Source organism: Danio rerio, chromosome 19 (genome assembly GCF_049306965.1).
Source record: "Danio rerio strain Tuebingen ecotype United States chromosome 19, GRCz12tu, whole genome shotgun sequence".
NCBI lineage: Eukaryota > Metazoa > Chordata > Actinopteri > Cypriniformes > Danionidae > Danio > Danio rerio.
The window spans coordinates 18,365,931-18,385,661 of NC_133194.1; the positions used below are offsets into that span (position 1 = coordinate 18,365,931).

The 19,731-nt window shown below is 35.9% G+C and overlaps 1 protein-coding gene and 1 long non-coding RNA gene across 5 annotated transcripts in view; both read right to left on the minus strand.

The window, feature by feature from the left end:
* Window positions 1–4,495: 4,495 nt before the first annotated feature.
* stmn1a (stathmin 1a) lies at window positions 4,496–7,085 on the minus strand. 2 transcript variants are annotated; one of them, NM_001040375.1, is given in 5 exon segments: window positions 4,496–4,975; window positions 5,062–5,253; window positions 5,404–5,576; window positions 5,677–5,725; window positions 7,053–7,085. In NM_001040375.1, coding segments are annotated over 4 exon segments (447 nt in total). In that variant the 5' UTR covers window positions 5,693–5,725; window positions 7,053–7,085; the 3' UTR covers window positions 4,496–4,909.
* A 449-nt stretch (window positions 7,086–7,534) lies between these two features.
* LOC110438143 (uncharacterized) overlaps window positions 7,535–19,731 on the minus strand; it is a 47,543-nt gene continuing 35,346 nt past the window's right edge. The window contains exon 4 of one of the 3 annotated variants that reach the window (XR_012394989.1): window positions 7,535–7,583. This is a non-coding gene — a long non-coding RNA (uncharacterized lncRNA). Of the gene's footprint in view, window positions 7,584–16,983; window positions 17,884–19,731 lie in introns of those variants that run through there. The other 2 variants (XR_012394987.1, XR_012394988.1) reach the window with 2 other exon arrangements.

Sequence of the window (19,731 nt, forward strand, 5' to 3'; positions counted from 1 at the left end):
AGTTCTGTTTCACATTTTTTTTTTTTTTTTTTGTCAAAATAGGGTTTTTACATATTCTTATTAAATGACAACTTTTAACTATTACAACCAATAATTAGATTATGGGATTTTTTTTTAAAGTTGTTTACAGTTTAGGACTCCTTATTTAAAAAACAAATGCTACACACATTTTAAAGCTTGAAAGCTCAATATCTCAAAATCATTAAGAAAGCAGATAGAACCTTATAATTCCAAGGTGATGATATTATTTGTTTTTTCACATGTAAAGTTGAAGTGAGAATTATTATAGTTAATAGTTAATAATTATTATTATTAAATATTTCCTAAATGATGTTTCACAGAGCAAGGAATTTTTCACAGTATGTCTGATATCTTTTTCTTCAGGAGAAAGTCTTAGTTGTTTTATTTCAGCTAGAATAAAAGCAGTTTTAAATCACCATTTTAAGGACAATAGTATTATCGCCTTAAAGCTATATTTTTTTCAATAGTCTACAGAATTAACCATTTTTATATAATAACTTGCCTAATTTCCCTAGCCTGCCTAGTTAAACGTATTAACCTAGTTAAGCCTCTAAATATCACTTTAAGCTGTATAGAAGTGTCTTGAAAAACATCTAGTCAAATATTATTTAATGTCATCATGGTAAAGATAAAATAAATCAGTTATTAGCAATAAGTTATTAAAATTATTGTGTTGAGAAATGTGTTGAAAAAAATCTCTCCGTTAAACAGAAATTGGGGAAAAAATAAGGGGGAGCTAATAATTGTGACTTCAACTGTATGTATGTATGTGTGTGCATATGCTTTCATTTGCTTGTTTGTTTGTTTTTTCAGCTCAGTCCCTTTATTAATCTGGAGTCGCCATAGCGGAATGAAACATTAACTTATCCGGTATATATTTTACACAGCTGCAACCCATCACAGGAAAACATCCAAACACATTTATTTACACACACTATGGACCATTTAGTTTACCCAAATCACCTACAGCAAGTCTTTGGACTTGTGGGGGAAACCGGAGCACCCGGAGGAAACCCACAGGAAAAAGGGGAGAACATGCAAACTCCATACAGAAACCATACAGAAAAACAGGCCAACTGACCAAGCCGAGGCTCGAACAAGTGACCTTTTTGCTGTGAGGCGAACATGCTACACTGTACCACTGTGCAGCCCTTGTTTTTTTATGTTTGTTGAAAAAAAAATGTTAATAAATAGAGCAGTTTAAATTATAGAGAGACCTTGGGGATTGTGGTAAAGCACAATAATTTGGTTTTTGTAATGACAAGTCAAAGTCACAACAAGTTGTAATATATTGTGGTATGACACATTTAATATATAAAGATATTTGATAATAAAAAATTTGATTTTTTATTGTTTATTTTGGTTTAATCTTTCATAAACTTCAACCAATCATGAAGCCATGTTGAAGCCATCTTCAACAATACACCTGTAACAAAACATAAAGTGGGGATGAAGGGATTTGGGAAGACATACAGTAGTAACATTGACTAATATTTAAATGATCAAATGCTGAAAATATACTAATACAATATATGAAAATAAGCATAAATACTAGGGATGCCACAATACTTGGTATAATATTGAACTGTTCGGTGCAACCTCCATGGTTCAATAAACATGGATAGTAGTTTGTCGATTTTGCATTAAAATGTAAAAACTGTATTTTGCGTTTGCCCCATTTCTTTAATTACTCTCTGAACTGCTATGTGCCTGTCAAAATTCATGTCCATGCACCGAAACACAGCTCTTTGGGAGTAAATGTCTGTCAGTGAGCAAGGAGACGATTTCACATGAAAATGAACTTAAGCCACATGTCAGCGCGTGGGATTCATGCAGGAGATCTGAGAAGTGTTATGACGTGCAAGTTAAGGCTTGCTTATCAACAGCAAGAATCAAATTTGACCAATAGTTATGCCTTGCAACATAAACATGATAAATTTTCATCTGTACTGCATCCCAATCATGCCAAAAAAACTAAAATAATGAATCACTCTTGACTGAATAGCTATATAGCTCAGTAATGATAAACCTTTGTTTATTTAATTTACACAGTGACGATTACATACAGAATGCAGTGTTATTTGATTATATTTTTCAATTTATGTACCAGAAAACTACTGTTAAGTACATGAAAACCTAAAAATAACGGCTTATTTTACTTTAGTATTATGTTTGCTATATTGCATTCATGTTGTATAGTACTTTGCTTGCATTTTTGTTTGACAGTTTGTTTTTTACTGAACATCTCATATACCGAACCATGTAAAAAAAATAACCTAAAACCAAACAGAAGTGTGAAAAGTGTTTTGTTGCAGCCCTAATAAATACCACACTTGTAGGGTTAGTGTGACCTGGACCATGCACTAGGCTCGTTTTCACGCTGCATGTCATTTTTTTGACACGTGACAAAATATGACACAAATATGCTAGAACTTAATGCAGGAAGAGAAAATGTGTGTTGTGGACAGTGGTTGCACTTCAGGCCCCAGGCCCTGCAGCACCTCTTCTCAATGACGCAGACCATGTGGAATAGTCATGATCTAACTTGTGCCATGATCACAGAGAACAAAGATGCACCCTTATAATGTATTATTAGTATTAATATTATGGGTATTTTTCATAATCTTCCAACCACCTCATTATTTTGTTTTATCATTTTTAACCTTAACTTCTATACTAGTTCAACACCCATACTAAATATCACTGACCACAAACTTCATTTATCACAAGTCTGTTCTTGTCATTAAATGTAATTAATGTCAACTTTAGTTGTTATTTCTTCATCATCATCATCATCTCCATTTGAGACATATAACAGCAACTTGACTTCTTTTTAAAGACTTGACAGTAGAATGTATAAGAATTGACCTTTACACATTGAAATCTGAAGGGATGTCAGCTTTTGGGAGGACCTCTGAAAGGTCTTCTGTCAGAGTAAACGGCAAAAAGGTAAATAGGCTGGAAAAAAGCCCAAACAAGACTAAAGTGACAGTCTGCTTTGATTATAACCTTTGGTTCAATTGCTCCAGGGTCTGTTCAAGACATTATTATGACTGCCTCCAAGCCAGAAGTGATAGCAGCTTTGACCTTAATCACCCAGCAACAGTATGGCCTTTGACCTCTGTGTTACGACACAGAATAAGAGAAATGTCATAAAATGTATTGGATGTTTTTTCTAATACTACCACACAGCAGTTTGATGCAAGAAATGGGAATTTATTTTAAAGATCATTTAAAAGGCTCAACAAGGCTCTAAATCGTGAAAATGTGCTGATAAACTCAACAGCCAAATGAACAGATCAGGAACTGTAGCGTTTTAGGCATTCTGCTGATATATTGGAATAGCTTGAGCAAAGCTCCCTCTAGTGGGTCAATCAGTTTGATTCATTTAATTTACAAGTCAAATTACGGTTGCACCATTTAATTTTTTTTTCTAAAATAACCTCAACATCAAAAAACATTAGCTATTTTCATATTTCCTTGAAGGTAGTACACATTTATGGTATAATAGATGTCCTTTGGGTCCATTTTAACCCACCAGCTATAAAACCATTTACACTCCAAACACCTAATGTCACATGCATGCAGACTTCACCCAAACACAGACAAAAATAAGAACCTGCTGCTTTACCTTTTATAAATAGCATCTTGTTAAAACTTTTTACACTTAAGCATTTACTTATAGAATATAAATATACTTTACTTTAATCAATGTTTAATATTCAAAACGTTTTTCCATGCAAAATAAAAGTTGTGGATTAAAATTATATTAAAAATGTCAAATTAAAGCTTTATTTTAGAGGTTTAGATATTTTTTGTATATAATTAACTTTCATTGTATCAAACCCTTTAGAGTTCCTGCCCCTACCATTATAGAACAGTTATTTAAAAACAAATCTTGGGAGGGTTACAACTGGTTAACCTACTTATTTTTCCTATGGAAATCCAAAGGTTAGATAATTTTTCGAAGGTTTATTATTTATCAAAACCTTTGCTTTCAACAAAAGAAACTTAAATGTTTGAAAATACTTGGGAGAACCCTCTTCAGTAGAACTATCCATTTTAAGTTCCAAAGTTAAATGCACATGTGAGGGAAGAGAAGGGAAAAAAAAGAAAAATCCCTACACTAGAGGGAGACACAATCCCAGCCATGCCTACTCGTGTCGATGGATACTTAATTTTAAAGAAATTAAAATAAAAACTCATCTACATCCTTGGAATAATACAAATTGCCAAAACGTTCTTTAAAAAAAATATATATATATATTTTTTAATGGTCTAAACTTGCTAATATTAACATGTGTGTGTGTGTGTGTGTGTGTATATATATATATATATATATATATATATATATATATATATATATATATATATATATATATATATATATATATATATATATATATATAAATAAAATATTGAAAGTGTATTGCCTTTTTTGTATAATTCAGAAATGAGTGAGTTTTGTAAGCGCTCATTTTACATTATTTTTTATTTTTGTACAGTAAAGTCGACAAGGTAATCTTTTCTTTTCTCAGTCTTGTACAAAGAACAGTCAAGTGCTTTCAAAGTACATAACCAAGCTCTTAACCTTAAAGCAAAAAGCTCAAGAAATGCAGACAGTAACAGGCATGTTAAGCACACAAGTCCCCACCAAGTCCAGAAGTTATGAATGTATCTGAAAAAGAGAATGCTAGTCCAAATAGCACAGATGTAGAAAAAAAATAATAAATCAAAGTTGTAAAACTAATGCTATATACACAAAACAAAAGCTGCATTGGTTTTTTGTTTTTTTTGACAAAAAAAAAAAAAGGCCCATGATGAAACCTTTTTAACGGAGAAAGACAAAAATATATCTTTGGAAAAAGGTGTACACAAAACAAAAGCTTCAGATTTCTTCACCATTGTGCTCTTTGGTTTCTTTGTTCTTTCGAACCTCTTCTATCTTCTTGTCCTAAAATTGAAGCAGAAAATGTTGTTTTAGAATTACATGTCATTTAAATGCAAAAACCAGCTTCAAAAATGCACAACTGCCTTCACCTTTTCTTTGAACTTCTCATTCATAGCTGCCATAATTGCTGTACGGTTTTCTTTGTTGGCCTCCATTTTCTGGTTCAGTTTCTCTTCTGCCATCTTGCTGAAGTTGTTGTTTTCTTCTAGAGCTTTCTGAAGCACCTCCTTTTCATGCTCACGCTTTTCTGCTAGGTGCTTCAGAACCTCTGCTTCATGAGACTGTGGGAAAAAAATGCTTTTATCTATGAGCATTAAAGCTACAAATGGAATGGCCAAAAAAACATTCCATTAATGGACTAAAAAAAAAAAATCACTAATTATTAACGTGTTAACGTATGCAGTACAAAAAAAATGAAAAGTGTATTGCACCTTGCGTCTCTCTTCTGCTGCTTCAAGTTTTTTCTGGATCTCCACCAAGGAAAGGTCCTTCTTCTTTGGAGGGGAGAGAAGGAACTCATTCTTGACATCTGAAGCAGGACTCCCAAGGATGACCTCAAATGCTTGTCCTGAAGCACGCTTGTCCAGCTCTTTAACCTGAATGTCTGAAAATAAGCTTTGCAATTAACTGGACATCTCCTTGCTCGTCCATTACAAGCAGATTAACATCCAGTCTATAATCATGAAAACATAAGAGGTTCTTACCACTTGTAGCAGCCATTGTTACAGAGAAATAAAAGCGGTCCAAGTATGCCTGAAAAAAAAAAACAAATCAGTCATTACTACATGCAATGTTGTTCATGTCTTGTTTACTGCTGCATCATACACAAAGCTGATCAACAACAAACATTTTAGACAGATGTACATGTATTCGTATAAAGGCTAATGGTAATTGCAGACTAGTTTCACATTTAAAAACATTTTATAACTTTTAAACAAAGAAAACAATGTCAAGTGTCTTAAAGAAACCACAGGATAATATAATCCACAATGTTATTAAAAGTCTTGTGCTAAAATGCAACTGTATCTATTATTATTTATTTATTTTACAAAAAAGAAATATAAGCATGGGAAAGACTTCCAACAAAATACTTCAGATACTATGTTTTGATATTTGCACTAAAAAACTAAATATTTAAACGCAATTCTGTTTTACGTTTGAACAACAAATTTAAAAAGAAATACTTTGTGAATTTTGGCGCGCGGTGGTTCGCAGCTTTATTTTCGCGGGGTAAACGAAAAAAAAAACTGGCGCGTATTCTACAAGCTCGCGCACACAGACACACACAAACACCTCCCTCCCCTGAAAACACCACCTGCACGGTAAAAACGGCAGACGTGGAAAAATAAGTTTATTTTTCCCGCTACACGAAGTATGCAATTGTAAACAGCCCCGATGTAGAATGAGCGACGATATTGAAATGCAAATCACGTATTTGTATATACGCATTACCACAAAAGCGCTTTCATTGCAGACAGAAAGGGAACAGATCCAAACAAAGACGGACAAGCAGCACCGCGTGCACAGCTCCGCCTTGTTTCATACTACAGCTCCATGTGCCACCACACACACACACACAAACATTATGCAACCAGAACTGTGCCATAACGTGCAAGTTAACGGGACTTCAATGCAGGATGCACAAACACGACGCACAGGGAACATTGTACTATTAACACAACGCAAAAAGTACATATTTAAACAACGCTTTAAAACATATTTAGATGTACTGGTTAACTTAGCTACAACTTCTATTTAAAAAAAGACTGTTTACAATATTTATCCTGCTTTAGCATTCCTCACGACGGTTAATTTGAAAGTTGCGACGAAGTTAACAATGTTAAAAGGCAAAATAACTTTTAAAAGACGTAGTGTCAGGAAAAACGTGATGCCTAGAATGAATAAAGACGCGCTGTTTAAGCTAACTTTATGCCATACAAACATTCCTCCTTTATCCTGTAACTTGCGTAGATTCTACCCCATAAAACTACATAACTGAACTTTAATAGTTATGCGATTAGTGCACAGATTAAAGCGTCCAATTTTAAGCACTACATAAAAACTAGACATGTACACTCACCCTTCAGAGAGATCCAGGCTTGGTAACAAAGCTCGCCTCGCGCCGTTTTCTCACCTCAATGCAAGTCAAGTTCGCGCATAAAAAGATCAAACTAATGTCGTCACCACATGTGACCACACGCCCATTGGCTGCGCTCACTGGCTTCCGGATATTGTAGTTCTGTGTCAACCAAAGGGTTCCAAGGGTATATAACAACGAAGCGGAAGAACAATTATTTACTGTCATTCTTTCAAATTATGATTTTCAGTAGGCGACATCAAAAAACCATTTCTTCCTAAACAAAATAGTATGTTCTTGATAAATCGTTTGGTCAGATTGATATAGCCTACACTGTTCTTGTTTTATTGAGGCTTTTACGTAACAAATAATGCAATGAATACATTATTAAATTAGACTATAAAGTTCCACGTTTTCTCTGTTGTCAGTTGAGGACGTAATACAGATGAATGCAAGCATGGTAGGCTTCATGAGATTTTTTTTACCTGCATCGGTGGGTGCTGATGCTGCACACACAAAGTACAATGCCAGAACCTGTAAAAATGTATATTGTGGAATGAGTTTGGCAGTATAGTAACTAAAAACTTAAAATAAAAAATGCTTGATTTTTAACTTTAAGATTTTAAAAAAATGCATTCAATGTTTGGTAAGCAAGTCTCTAACATCTACTAAAAGACTAATAAATAAATGATATAAAAAATTATTAAATAAATCATATAAATATTTGCATATTGGCCTACTTAAAATGACTGAAATTAATAAAAAACCTAATTTAAATATATTTGCGACGCAGTTGCGCATTAGGTAGTGCTGTCGTCTCACAGCAAGAAAGTTGCTGGTTCGAGCCTCTACGAGAGGGGTCTGGATGCAGACCTGATGCAGTGCAATCTGAGCTGCATCCAATGCTTTTTAATACACTCACCTAACCCCACTCCTAACCGTACCCGTCACAGTGACGTCACTCACTCCATCGAGTGCATTGTGTCTGACATTGCATCGCTGAGTGATACAATCTCAGCTTGCATCATAAAGGCTGCATCCAGACACTATTGGCCTCGGCTAGGTCAGTTGGCATTTCTGTGTGGAGTTCGCATGTGTCCCTGCTGTCACGTGGGTTTCCTCTAGGTGCGCCGGTTTCCCCCACAGTCCAAAGACATGTGGTACAGGTGAATTGGGTTGGCTAACTTGTTCGTTGTGTATGAATGTGAATGAGTGTATATGGTTGTTACCCAGAGATGGGTTGCAGCTGGAAAGGCATCCTCTGAATAGAAACATATGCTGGATAAGTTGCCGGTTCATTCTGCTGTGGTGACCCCGGATTAATAAAGGGATTAAGCCGAAAAGAAAATGAATGAATAAAATATATTTACTTAAGAAAATAATTTGACCCAATAGACTAAAAATTCTGAAGATTTTTGCATGTGCATTTCTGCATGTGGGCCTAGTGATAGCTTAATTTGAAATTACTCTTTGAATTGAGAATGCTATTTTTATTTCTTCATTTCACACCTTTTAGCTATGTTTTGTTAAAGTTCAGTGGGCATAGAGGATACCAAAAAAATGTACTTGTTGCTGAACTATTTAAAGTATTTTTCTAATGCAGTGAACATTATTTTAGATAATAGGTGATGACCAATAACAATGAATACATTTAAAATGCAAACTCGTATATGTTAATTCAACACAGTTCAATTAAACACTAATGAGCATTTATACAGTCTGTCACAGTCCTGTAGTTAAATATTATTTCAAAGGCATTTACATCTTTCTGGAAACAACTCCATAGTCAAATTGTAAGTGAAATATAATAAGCAGTTATGCCACAAAAAAGCAAAGTCTCTCATTTGAATTGTCTTTTGCAACATTAGTACAGTACAGTGTCCATGTGTGCATCCACGTGTTTTATTTTGCAACAATCCTTCTGCATGGAACACCTTTCAATTTCCCTTTTTTTTTTTTTTTTTTAATGTTGAACTTCAAAAATGACACTGCCTGCAGCGGTGTATTGGGATCAAATCACCAAACCTTACTTACAGTGATATGCAAAAAAAAAGAAAAAAAACAATTAACAGCATTTGCCCAGAAACAATGAAACGGAACATTTTGCCTTACTTATATGTATTTGTCCTTCTAAGAATATCCAGAAACCTCCCATTCTCAGTCAAAATCGGAAAATGATTGATTTGGTCACTCCAACTGAATGACTGACACGGACTCTGTCTCATTATATATCCATTGCTGACTTAAATTTGATTTCCTAAATTTTGTTCTAAAATGAGAATTTTTTTTCAGCCTCTTATGTTCATAATCAATTTTTTATTCACTTTAAAGGCAATGAAAAGAGCTTATTTGTCACTATAAAAGTAAAATTACAGAGCTTACACTCAAGAGTTCCAGAAAAATGCTAATTTTAAAAGAAAATCTCAAATAGCTTTTAGAGGTTTTTGCATCTAAACTCTTAATTTATATTTACTGGGACTTGGACTATCAAGCTATTTTGAGAACCATCACCACAATGTTATGTTGTTTAGATATGTTTGAAGAAGACTGAGATATAAAAAAATAAAAATAAAACATTGGCTATATTCTGTCACATCTGTGTCTTTTAGAAAGAAACCTTAAAATAGCTCCTGGTTATTCTTGAGCGCTTCACACTCTCTGACAGTTGTTATAAAACTTGGGAGAGAAGGATAAAAGCAGAACTGCATTGTAAAACAAATGTGAGGATAAATTTAGCCTATCCTGTTCCCGGGCACAGCATGCCAAAGCAAAGTTGAGTATTGTGTTACAGTATATCTATCTATGCAGCCAAAATTTAACGTAAAATCCCTTGATTTTGTTTCTGCTTTAGTTTTCATATCCAGCTGCAACCCACACAACAGGAACTAGGCTGGTTATTGATGGTGTAGCTCCAGACACTGTGGCAACAATGGAGACTAAGTAGAAGCTCACGGATACAGAGACGTACTGAAGCAGGAGTCAGGAGGGAGGACTTAGGGAAATAAAGAAACATACAGCAGAGTATCAGTAATAAACTGGCAAAACTAAAGTAAGCACATGTGAAACAGTGGTGGGATAACAGAAAATCAAGAACTTGCAAAAAACACACATGAAAAAATTACTATAAGAATTTATTGTAAATACTGTAGTGTTTTTAAACCATAGTTTATTAAAGTGTACTATACTGTGATAAACTGTAATAAATACATTAGTTTTCTCTACACTAAACTGGTGTATTACAGTAATTATTGTCTGGTTTCTGCATTGCATATCCTGTCTGTGTTGTCTGTTTAATGTTTCTATTTTTTCCATTTAATGTTTAAATTTTTTATGTTTAGTTTATTTTGTTTACTGGCTTCTTTTAGAAGTGTTATTTAGTTTCTTTATATTGATTTTGTTGATTTTTTCTAGTCATATCAGTAATTTAAGCAAGTCTTTTGCTAAATTTTGCATTTGGGTCCTCCTTCTAGATCTCACACCTGAACTTAGCAGAATGAGCATCGTCATACTTCCACTCACTAATGGTCAGGAGAGACTTGCCCATCAGGAGGTACTGACAGCACATTAGCAGTGGAGATGGGATGTTTGGACCTTTGCGCAGTCTTTCTGGACCATTGAAAGGGACTCGGCTATACGGATCAGGAGTAAAAGGACCTTTTCAATGACTGTTTAGATGACCCCCTCCCAAAGTGGGAGACTTTTAGGATCCAAATGTGGAATGCCAACTCGGTCTGAGTTAACAAGCAGAAACCTGTCCTTCCCTATTTCAAGTCAAGACCAAGTCCAATACTGAAGCCACTGGCTAAAAAGCAGGCTGTTCAGCAAGCAGCATCCAAGTCTGACCCCATGATCTGTGTCAGCTGCATTCAGATGAGATTCCCCTGAGCCAGTTAAGCCTGCTTCATTCACGTCCAAGATGATCAAGCCAGCTATTACCCACTCATTTTTAGCCAGATATGTCTTAGCCAATTCCACTTACTCCTGAATTTCCGGAATCAGCCACCATAAACCCTAAACTGTTACTACTGAGACAACTAAGTCTTTTGCCGCATAGTCTATTACCACTGTTCCTGTGTTCCAGTGTGCAAAGTATGTTCCTGTGTCTGAGTCGGAGGTGATTCCTGTCTCTTTGTCTGAATCAGCCCTAATGACTACAAATGTGGGTTTGTTTTAGAAACTTTAATCAATGTTTTGGTAAATTGCAACACAGAATATGTTTTAATTCTAGGGGAGCATTTCAATTGTACAAAGAGTTCTTTTGACCAAAATCATTTAGAACCCAATCACAAAGAAGGCTTATACAGCTGATACACTTTTATGATTTAACTTATTTACTGAGGAATTTGAATTTATATCAAAGGCAGTATACTTGGGTTCACACTTGATAATTTGCTATGCCTAGACAGGTTAGATTTTTTAGATACAGAAATCAACTTAATTTCTTTAAGAAGTGCTTTATTTGTCCTGTTGGATTCTTTGATCAAAGCTTAGTATAATGTTCTGTGACTATGGGCCAAAAAAAATGTACAGAAAGAGCTTCCAGTGTAGAATGCTGACAAATTGTGCCAAACTAAATGGACCTGTAGGTGTGGAATGATGCTCAGATTGGCTTTGGTATTCAAAAAGTTCTTAACTGGTAATATGGGGCTATATGTCATGATAAGGAAAAATTATATTCATGTAGACTATAAGATTATGCATTTATATATTTTTATACATTTAAAGATTTTCTTCTGTATCTACTGGGTTACAACAGAGGAGGGTTGCTGAAGAGTATCAAAGGGTTGGTTCAGTTACTGTAGCATTTCTGTTGCCCTGAATCAGGCTGACCATTTTTTTATGTTGCCCTAGACACTGCTACATGGTCCATGTAATCATCTGAGAAATGCTGATCTGATGTGAATCAATGTGGAAGTACGGATGGTGCTGAGCGGCCCCATACCAACTAAAAACAAGCCCTGTCTGAGTGGAACAAAACTAGTCAGGCAAGTAAAATGCTGGAGGGATCTATTCTAACCTCATAGACATGCACTGGCATGCACATGCACAGGTAAACCAAGTTCATTAATATCAAACTTACATGTAACCATGACCAGAAATATGCTTGAATTATAATCTAATAAACTATTGTCCATAATTTGTGTAATATATTACTTTAAATTGACATTTTGTGCTCAAAATAATTGCCCAGCCTCCAAGTGTGCAAGTCGGAAAACTCAATAGATGCTTCTGTTGTAGCTTACTGATGATCCCTTACTGGCTTCTTTTTTTTTTTTTTTTTTTCATTTTTGGCACACTTTGTTATTTCAGATCATCAAGCAAATTTGAATATAAGCCAAATAGAACATAAGTAAACGCATCATGTAGTTTTGATATAAAGGTTTTTATTAATAAAGTACAAAAAAAAAAAATTATACATATTACATGGTTTACGCTACATTCATTCTTCCATGGCGGGGCGCCACGCCAAAATTCATCTTGCCACGGCTACATTACAGCTTCTCATTCAAAACATTTATTTTTTTTAATAGGGGGTAATAATCGTACCAAAATGTATTAAAGGGTAAGTGTTTTTTAACAATGTGAACGTTTTTGTAACCATAGCAGTGCTGTGGGTCATTTGTTTAACCCTTTGACGTGGTGACGTGCTGACTGACAGGCTGACAGGTGCGTGACGCATGAGGCCAGCAAGCACGACGTATAGGCGTTTTACTTTACTTTAGGACGCATTAATGCTACTCTGTTGGTCTATTGTAAACATTCATAAATATTCCTAGCAAATTCCTAGCAAAAAGTGGTCGGCGTGACCCACGGCGCAAGCAACACGCGCAGCTGAGCATTTATACTTCTGCGCACTGTTTCTGTTGTTCTGCACTAATGCTTTTTGTCAGTGGGGTGTTAATGTTCTTCTGTCTCGAGTTTCTTTGCTGGTGTTTTGTTTTTTCTAAACGCTTCCTGAATGCAGGGCTGGACTGGGGCAAAAAATCAGCCCTGGCATTTTGGGCCAGAGCGGCCCACTAAATTCAATCAAAATGCTATCTCTCTATGCACGTCCAATATTTTCATCAACTCATATTCTATAAAACACAATAGCCATATATATGAAATAAATAAATAAATAAATACAAACTTTAATCTCAATTTAATTTCTGTATACTGTTCATAAAGATATTTGTTGAGTTCTAAAAAAAACACAATTCATTCATTTATTTTTCTTCGCATAAGTCCCTTATTTATCAGGGGTTGCCCCAGTAGAATGAACTGCCAACTATTCCAGCATGTTTTATGCAGCAGATGCCTTTCCAGCCACAACCCAATATTGGAAATCACCCATACACACTCATTCACACACACTCATACACTACAGCCAATTTAGCTTATTCAATACACTATTCACTCAGCCTATATTCAATAATAAACATATTAAAAACTGCCTGCTAATGCATGGGTAAATCTTCAAAGGGAACAGTGTACTTTATAACCTTATTTACCTCATCCTGTTTGCTGTTTCACTATCTAAACAATGAAAACATAATATAAGTCAAATTTGTTTCATTTTGATATTATGATTAACAGACACCAAACAGCCTCGTGTAGCTGCATATTTATATGAACATCATCTTCACTCTGCAAATTTATAACAAAACAGGGCTTAAATATAACTGTCTCCTTTCATTTCTATTGAAAAGAACGAACTTTACCCTGTCTCTTTTGCAGAATATCAGTTTTAATAACCAATAATGACCATTATAACAGTATAACATACATTAAATTTAAATGATAAAGGTAAGCAATCAGTCAATGTGCAGAATCAGTGTATGTGGTTACATAAATTAATATATTAGCTTATCTTTGCACTCAGCCTAAATGAAACGCCGATGTATTCCTGCGATTTCTCTGCGCCTCCCTTGGTTTCTTCTCCCTGACTCTCGACTATTTTGACAAATACACAAAGACGACCCACGCTCACACAGAGTCCAAAATAGGAGTTTGTGATTGCGTCATTGCAAGGTGTAGTGAGAGGGGTCTGGATGCAGACCTGGTGCAGTGCAATCTGGACTGCATCCAATGCTTTTTAATGGGATCACCTAACCCCACCCCTAACCCTACCCCTCACAGTGAAGCCACTCGCTCCATTTGAGTGGATTGTGTATGACATTGCATCGCTGAGTGATGCAATCTCAGCTTGCATCATAAAGGCTGCATCCAGATACTATTGGGTGTAGTTACATTTTTTTAAGAGGTGCATGTCAGCAACAGCCATGGCGTAGGGCTATGCATCAATGCGTAGGCTGCACCGTAGCATACGCATGCACTTGACGCAGACGTATAAATCGGCATATACTCGTTACATAAACGCACTAAATCGCACCCAGTAGCGTTTGTTTGAGAGGGCTCAAGAAGATCTGCGCGCTCTTGAAGTGGCTTATATTTGAGGGGGCGTTCAAGAAGTTTTTTGCCCGAGCAGAGGAGATCAGCGCGCAAGGACAGAGATTCACCTGCTCGTAGGCTATTACATAAATGCGATCCCGACTTCTAATACTGCACTCACAACATTTTTCATTGAAAAAATAACGCCACAGGTAGTTGGTAGATCTGTGTAAAAAAAAAAAAAGGCCTGCCGCCACAGCAGGAAAAAAATCCTAGAGGAAACACTGTATTAGCACATCGTTATTTATGTTCTAATACCATAAAGTGTTACCTTCAACTGTATCTCTTGATCTGGGTTTTGGCTTTGATAAGATCTGCTAGCTAGATGCTCCACTCCAGGGAATATGGTTTGCATATCTACTTTTGACCCGACAAGGGTGTTTGTGAAGCTTTTATTGTCTTGAATTTATAGTTGTTTGTTCTGAGTTGAGTATTTAAGGCATAGGTGCTAAAATTTCATTGGGACCTTGTAGCGAAGAGACCACTTTGCAGTGTTTCTCTTAGATTTTTGCATCAAGACTTACAGTATAAGCTGCAGCGTACTTCGTCCATCTCTAACTCTTAAATTTATCTTTGAGTTATTAATGTTGTACGTTTCTGAGTTGGCTTTTTTATTTTTTTAATCTGTAATTGGCATAATACACTTTCATCTGGAATTATGTTTTGACTCTTCTAAATTCTCCTGAAATTAGAAACTACGTAGCAGGAGACATGGAAGCACGAAGGCCTTTTAATTGTTTAATTACTGATTTTAGATAGTTGAATGGAAATGACTAAATTACCAATACTTTTAGTACTAGTGAGCAGGAGCCAACTAGACTAATTAGGTATTAGTTAACCCTGCAACCCCAGTTCAGAATGTTGAGATAGTGTCCAAGAGAATACACGCAAATCCCAGGGTGTAGAACTCTAAGCAGCGTTTGGTCCCTAATAAACATATAATTGAAGAGTATGAGATCTGATGTAAATCAAAAACTCTAAATTAATTTGAAATGATGAAACTGATTTGTTCTTACAATTAGAATGTCACATAACCAGCGATCGCTCTCCAGAGCAGGGAGCTATAGAGAGCAAGACCCGCTGGCAACGGGGCTTGCGACCCATTCTCCACAGCCAGCTCACAAGATGGCCGCTCCCAGTCAGCCAGCTCATAAGATGGCTTCCAGTCCCAAGTCTGTTCCTGCTCCTGATTACACACCCTTCTTAAGCCACTCATTGACCCATCCTGTTTGCCGAGTGTTGTTTGCTTTATAGTGACATTACAACGTGTTTCTCCCTGTCTTGTTTCTCCGTGTTAGATCCTAGCCTTGTTTACCTTTGTTCTCCTGTTTAGCCGCCTGCCTTTAGACCTATTGCCTGTATATACGACTACGATTCTGGACTGCCTGAACATACCCGTTTGCACCTGTTTGATCATTGCTTGCCTGACGCTGAATAAACCTGCATTTTGGATCTTACCTCCAGTTGTCTCTGTCACTCCACCCAGTCGTTACATAGAAATATAGTCGAAATTTGACAGCCAATTAAACTGGAGTCAGATTAAATTCGGAGCTAAAAAAACAAACCTAAATAAATTCAAATAAATAACAGAATTTATTTCAGGAGCACTAGGAAAAGCTTACACACATTTAAACTTTAGCCATGCTCTTAGTTTTGTCATTGGGGTTATTTATGGAGCCTTACAACATTATTACTCCTATTGACTGTTTACAGGATCACATGGTTGACTATTCTTTCTCTTCTGGGGTGTTGTACTCAAGGGACATTAGTGAAGTTAAAGTTAGTAAATGGAGAATGCTGTAAATCATACAGTAACTAGCATAATGAGTTTGAACTTGCATATACTGGTAAAATAGAGTGTATTGTGAAGAAATTACATGTAATAATGCAGCTTAGACAACATGCTTCTTCACCACCCCAAACCAGAAGTTCATCTTATGTTTGTATATATGTATTATTCATATTTGTTTGTCTAGAACTACAATTGGTGCTGGAAAAGCTTTGTCATTAGAGGAATAAATTAAAATTTAGCATGTTCAAACAGAAAATGAAAATAAATTTTACATTATATCTGTTTTTACCCTATTTTGACTTGATAAATGCAGCCTTGGTGAACAAGTCTGCACCACTTATGTTGCCAAAAAGTTGTGCAGGAGGTGGTCACCTCAATGGGATGTTTGTGTGTGTGTGTGTGTGTGTGTGTGTTTGTGTGTGTGTGTGTGTGTGTGTGTGTGTGTGTGTGTGTGTGTGTGTGTGTGTGTGTGTGTGTGTGTGTGTGTGTGCGTGCTTGCATGCGTGTGTGCGTGTGTTTATCCAAATCAGGACAAAAGATGAAGTCACTACTCATCATTAAAAGTAGCAGACTAAAACAAAGCAAAACATACTGTGTAGTGAAATCAAATTAAATTCTTCTAATTCAATATAATTTTTACTCTGTCCCATCAACTTGATCAAGAATGGTTTTATCTGTGATTGGCTCCCAGAGTTAGGGGCCCTGAATTACCCAAATCGGCCTCAGATTGAAGTTTGGTGGAGCAGACACAAGACAAAGGCACAAGATCGGCGAGGTGGAGTCATGGGATTAAACAGATCCCTCTCTGTCCCAGTCAGGTGGTCCTACCCACTCTGGGGATGCAGTGGGGAGATCTGGGTCAACGTGTTGGGGATTGTTCCTTTTTCCTATTTTTCCAAAGTCCGAGTGTCGGTTTTCTTTTGCTCCGAGCAAACTCTAGCACCAATCTATTAACACATCAGACACAGTTTTGAATAATTTGATATATTCAACTAACCCAACCAAGCCTTTGCATTCAGAAAATTAGAGCCTGACTTTATTCAGTTGTTGATGATTCCGTGTGCAGATGTATTTGGAAAAATAAAATCCCCTTGCCAGTGTGTAGAGGGAAGCCCCATACAATTAAATTTTCAATTCATCTTTATTATTATAGCGCTTTTACAATGAGGATTGTGTCAACACAGCTTTACATATAATAAATTGAAACTGCCAGTCCAGTTTTCAGAGTTTAAGTTCAGTTTAGTTCAGTTCAGTGAGGTTTAATTTTCACTGCGGAGAGTCCAAACCATGCAAGCCAGTGGCGAGAAACAAATTTCACCAATTGGTGAAAGTAAAGGAAAAAAAACTAGAGAAACCAGGCTCAGTTTTGCATGACCATTTCTCCAATAGCCAAACTTCTTGTGCAGAGCTGCAGTCTTGGTGTCGGAGGCTGGAGAAAGCTGGAAGTCCATCGTGGAGAAGCTACTGGCTGGTCAACAGGCTGGTCCTTCAGGTTCAATGTGAAGACTCATCTGTCACTGGGGTCTTACAGGACTCATTCTCATGCTCTCCACTCCTCCATGACCACCACAGCTGCTCAAGATACGGCCTGGTCCAGGATTATGGAAACCTCTGGAATAATAAAAAAGGACTAACATAAGCGCAGACGCTGTTCAAATTATAATTACATAATTATAAGTTACATTCAGAATAGATTTTAAAGTATTATTACTGGTCTATAAATCACTAAATGGCCTAGGACCTAAATACATCACAGATATGCTCACTGAATACAAACCTAACAGATCACTCAGATCATTAGGATCAAATAAACCAGAAGTTCCAAGAGTTCAGTCAAAGCAGGGTGAATCGGCTTTTAGCCACTATGCCCCTCGCTGCTGGAATCAGCTTCCAGAAATGATCAGATGTGCTCCAACATTAGGCACATTCAAATCAAGACTGAAAACACATCTGTTTAGCTGTGCCTTTACTGAATGAGCACTGTGCTGCGTCCGACAGATTGCACTATCATGTTTTACTCTTCTTCTTCATTCTTTTATATCACATTTTACCTGTTTTTATGTTTTGTTTTGTTTTGTTTTTACGCATTTTTATTATTTGTTTTTATTTTTATTTTACTTGTTTCTTTTATTCTTGTTTATGTAAAGCACTTTGAATTGCCATTGTGTATGAAATGTGCTATATAAATAAACTTGCCTTGCCTTGCCTATAATGTCTTTTGGGAAGTGTTCCCAGCTCCGCTTGCCCTAAATATTGCAGACTAACAATCCTTTAGAAGATTTGGATTTCAAAAGCAAGTGTGCTAATACACTTAATACACTATATCTATTAAACATAAATTGATTTGTTTTTAATGTTGTTGCATTTTATGTGCCAAACTGGATTGGTATAAATGGGATTTTGTTTTCAGTTCAATGCAGAGTCGGCGCCAGAACATAACTAACAGATGGGCACACAAAATCCAACTAGGGGGAACACAATCGGCAATCCTAATTTGCAAAAACGAGGCATAAAAAAACAATACAGTGCAAGTGCTGTACAACAACTGGTAGAGATTAGCTCATACTGTCAGCTCATTTCCCATAAATTGAACAAGAAATATCCAACAAAATTTTACCAACAAAACAGGTTGACTTTTATTGGTTGTAATAATGTAAGATTAGTCAAGAGTCACATTTAAGCGTGCATAATAAATGCATAACTAACCTTTTAAAAAACTCAAGGCAGCAATTACAACCATTAAACCTCCTCAAAACTACATCCTTCCATTAGGTCGTGCATTTTCAAGAAAGGACTCTCTAAGGCTTGTTGTACTAACTGGGCCTTCCGTTTGTGAAGCATTGAGCATCTGTGGTCACTAAAAACATTGCACAGAGAAGAGAAAGAATTCTCATATATATTTGAAAATTCCACCTTGGCTCCCTTATTCTCAATGTCTGAGTTTAATCCAGCAGCAGGTTTTTGTAAGATGTCAGATGGAATAGACAGTGTTGGCTAAGAAGTCAGAGTGATAGGAGTAGGCCTACATTCTGAATCTGAAGGCTGCCTTGCAGAAGCAGAACTGACGATTCTGCTTCTGCCATTTTCCAAAATCTATATTTTGCCATTTTCCAAAATCTATAAGATATATATATTTTATAGTTCATTTATAAAGAACATGTTGCTAGCATCAAGGCTTTACTTCATGTACACAAGCTAACAATGCATCCAATCAGTGAAATTGGTCTCTTTTCTTAAAAAAATAAACACACAGCGACTTTAGATTAAAATTTTTATTACATTAAAAATCATGGAGCATTTAATGCTTATTTCAATTATTCTTAATATATTTTAAATAAATAAAAATGTTAATAAAAACTGTGTTGAATGGGTTTTTGATGTCAAAGTGTTCAATTAGGAATTTTGCAGTGCCCTGAAAGCTAAGGTACATTGTTTAAGTTTTCCTAAAGCAAGAAACTA

Coding starts and splice junctions, on each gene's coding strand:
- stmn1a (XM_021468136.3), bottom strand. Junction 5,254..5,403: donor CAGCAGAAGAGAGACGCAAG/GTGCAATACACT, acceptor TTTTTCCCACAG/TCTCATGAAGCAGAGGTTCT. Junction 4,976..5,061: donor ATGAGAAGTTCAAAGAAAAG/GTGAAGGCAGTT, acceptor CTTCAATTTTAG/GACAAGAAGATAGAAGAGGT.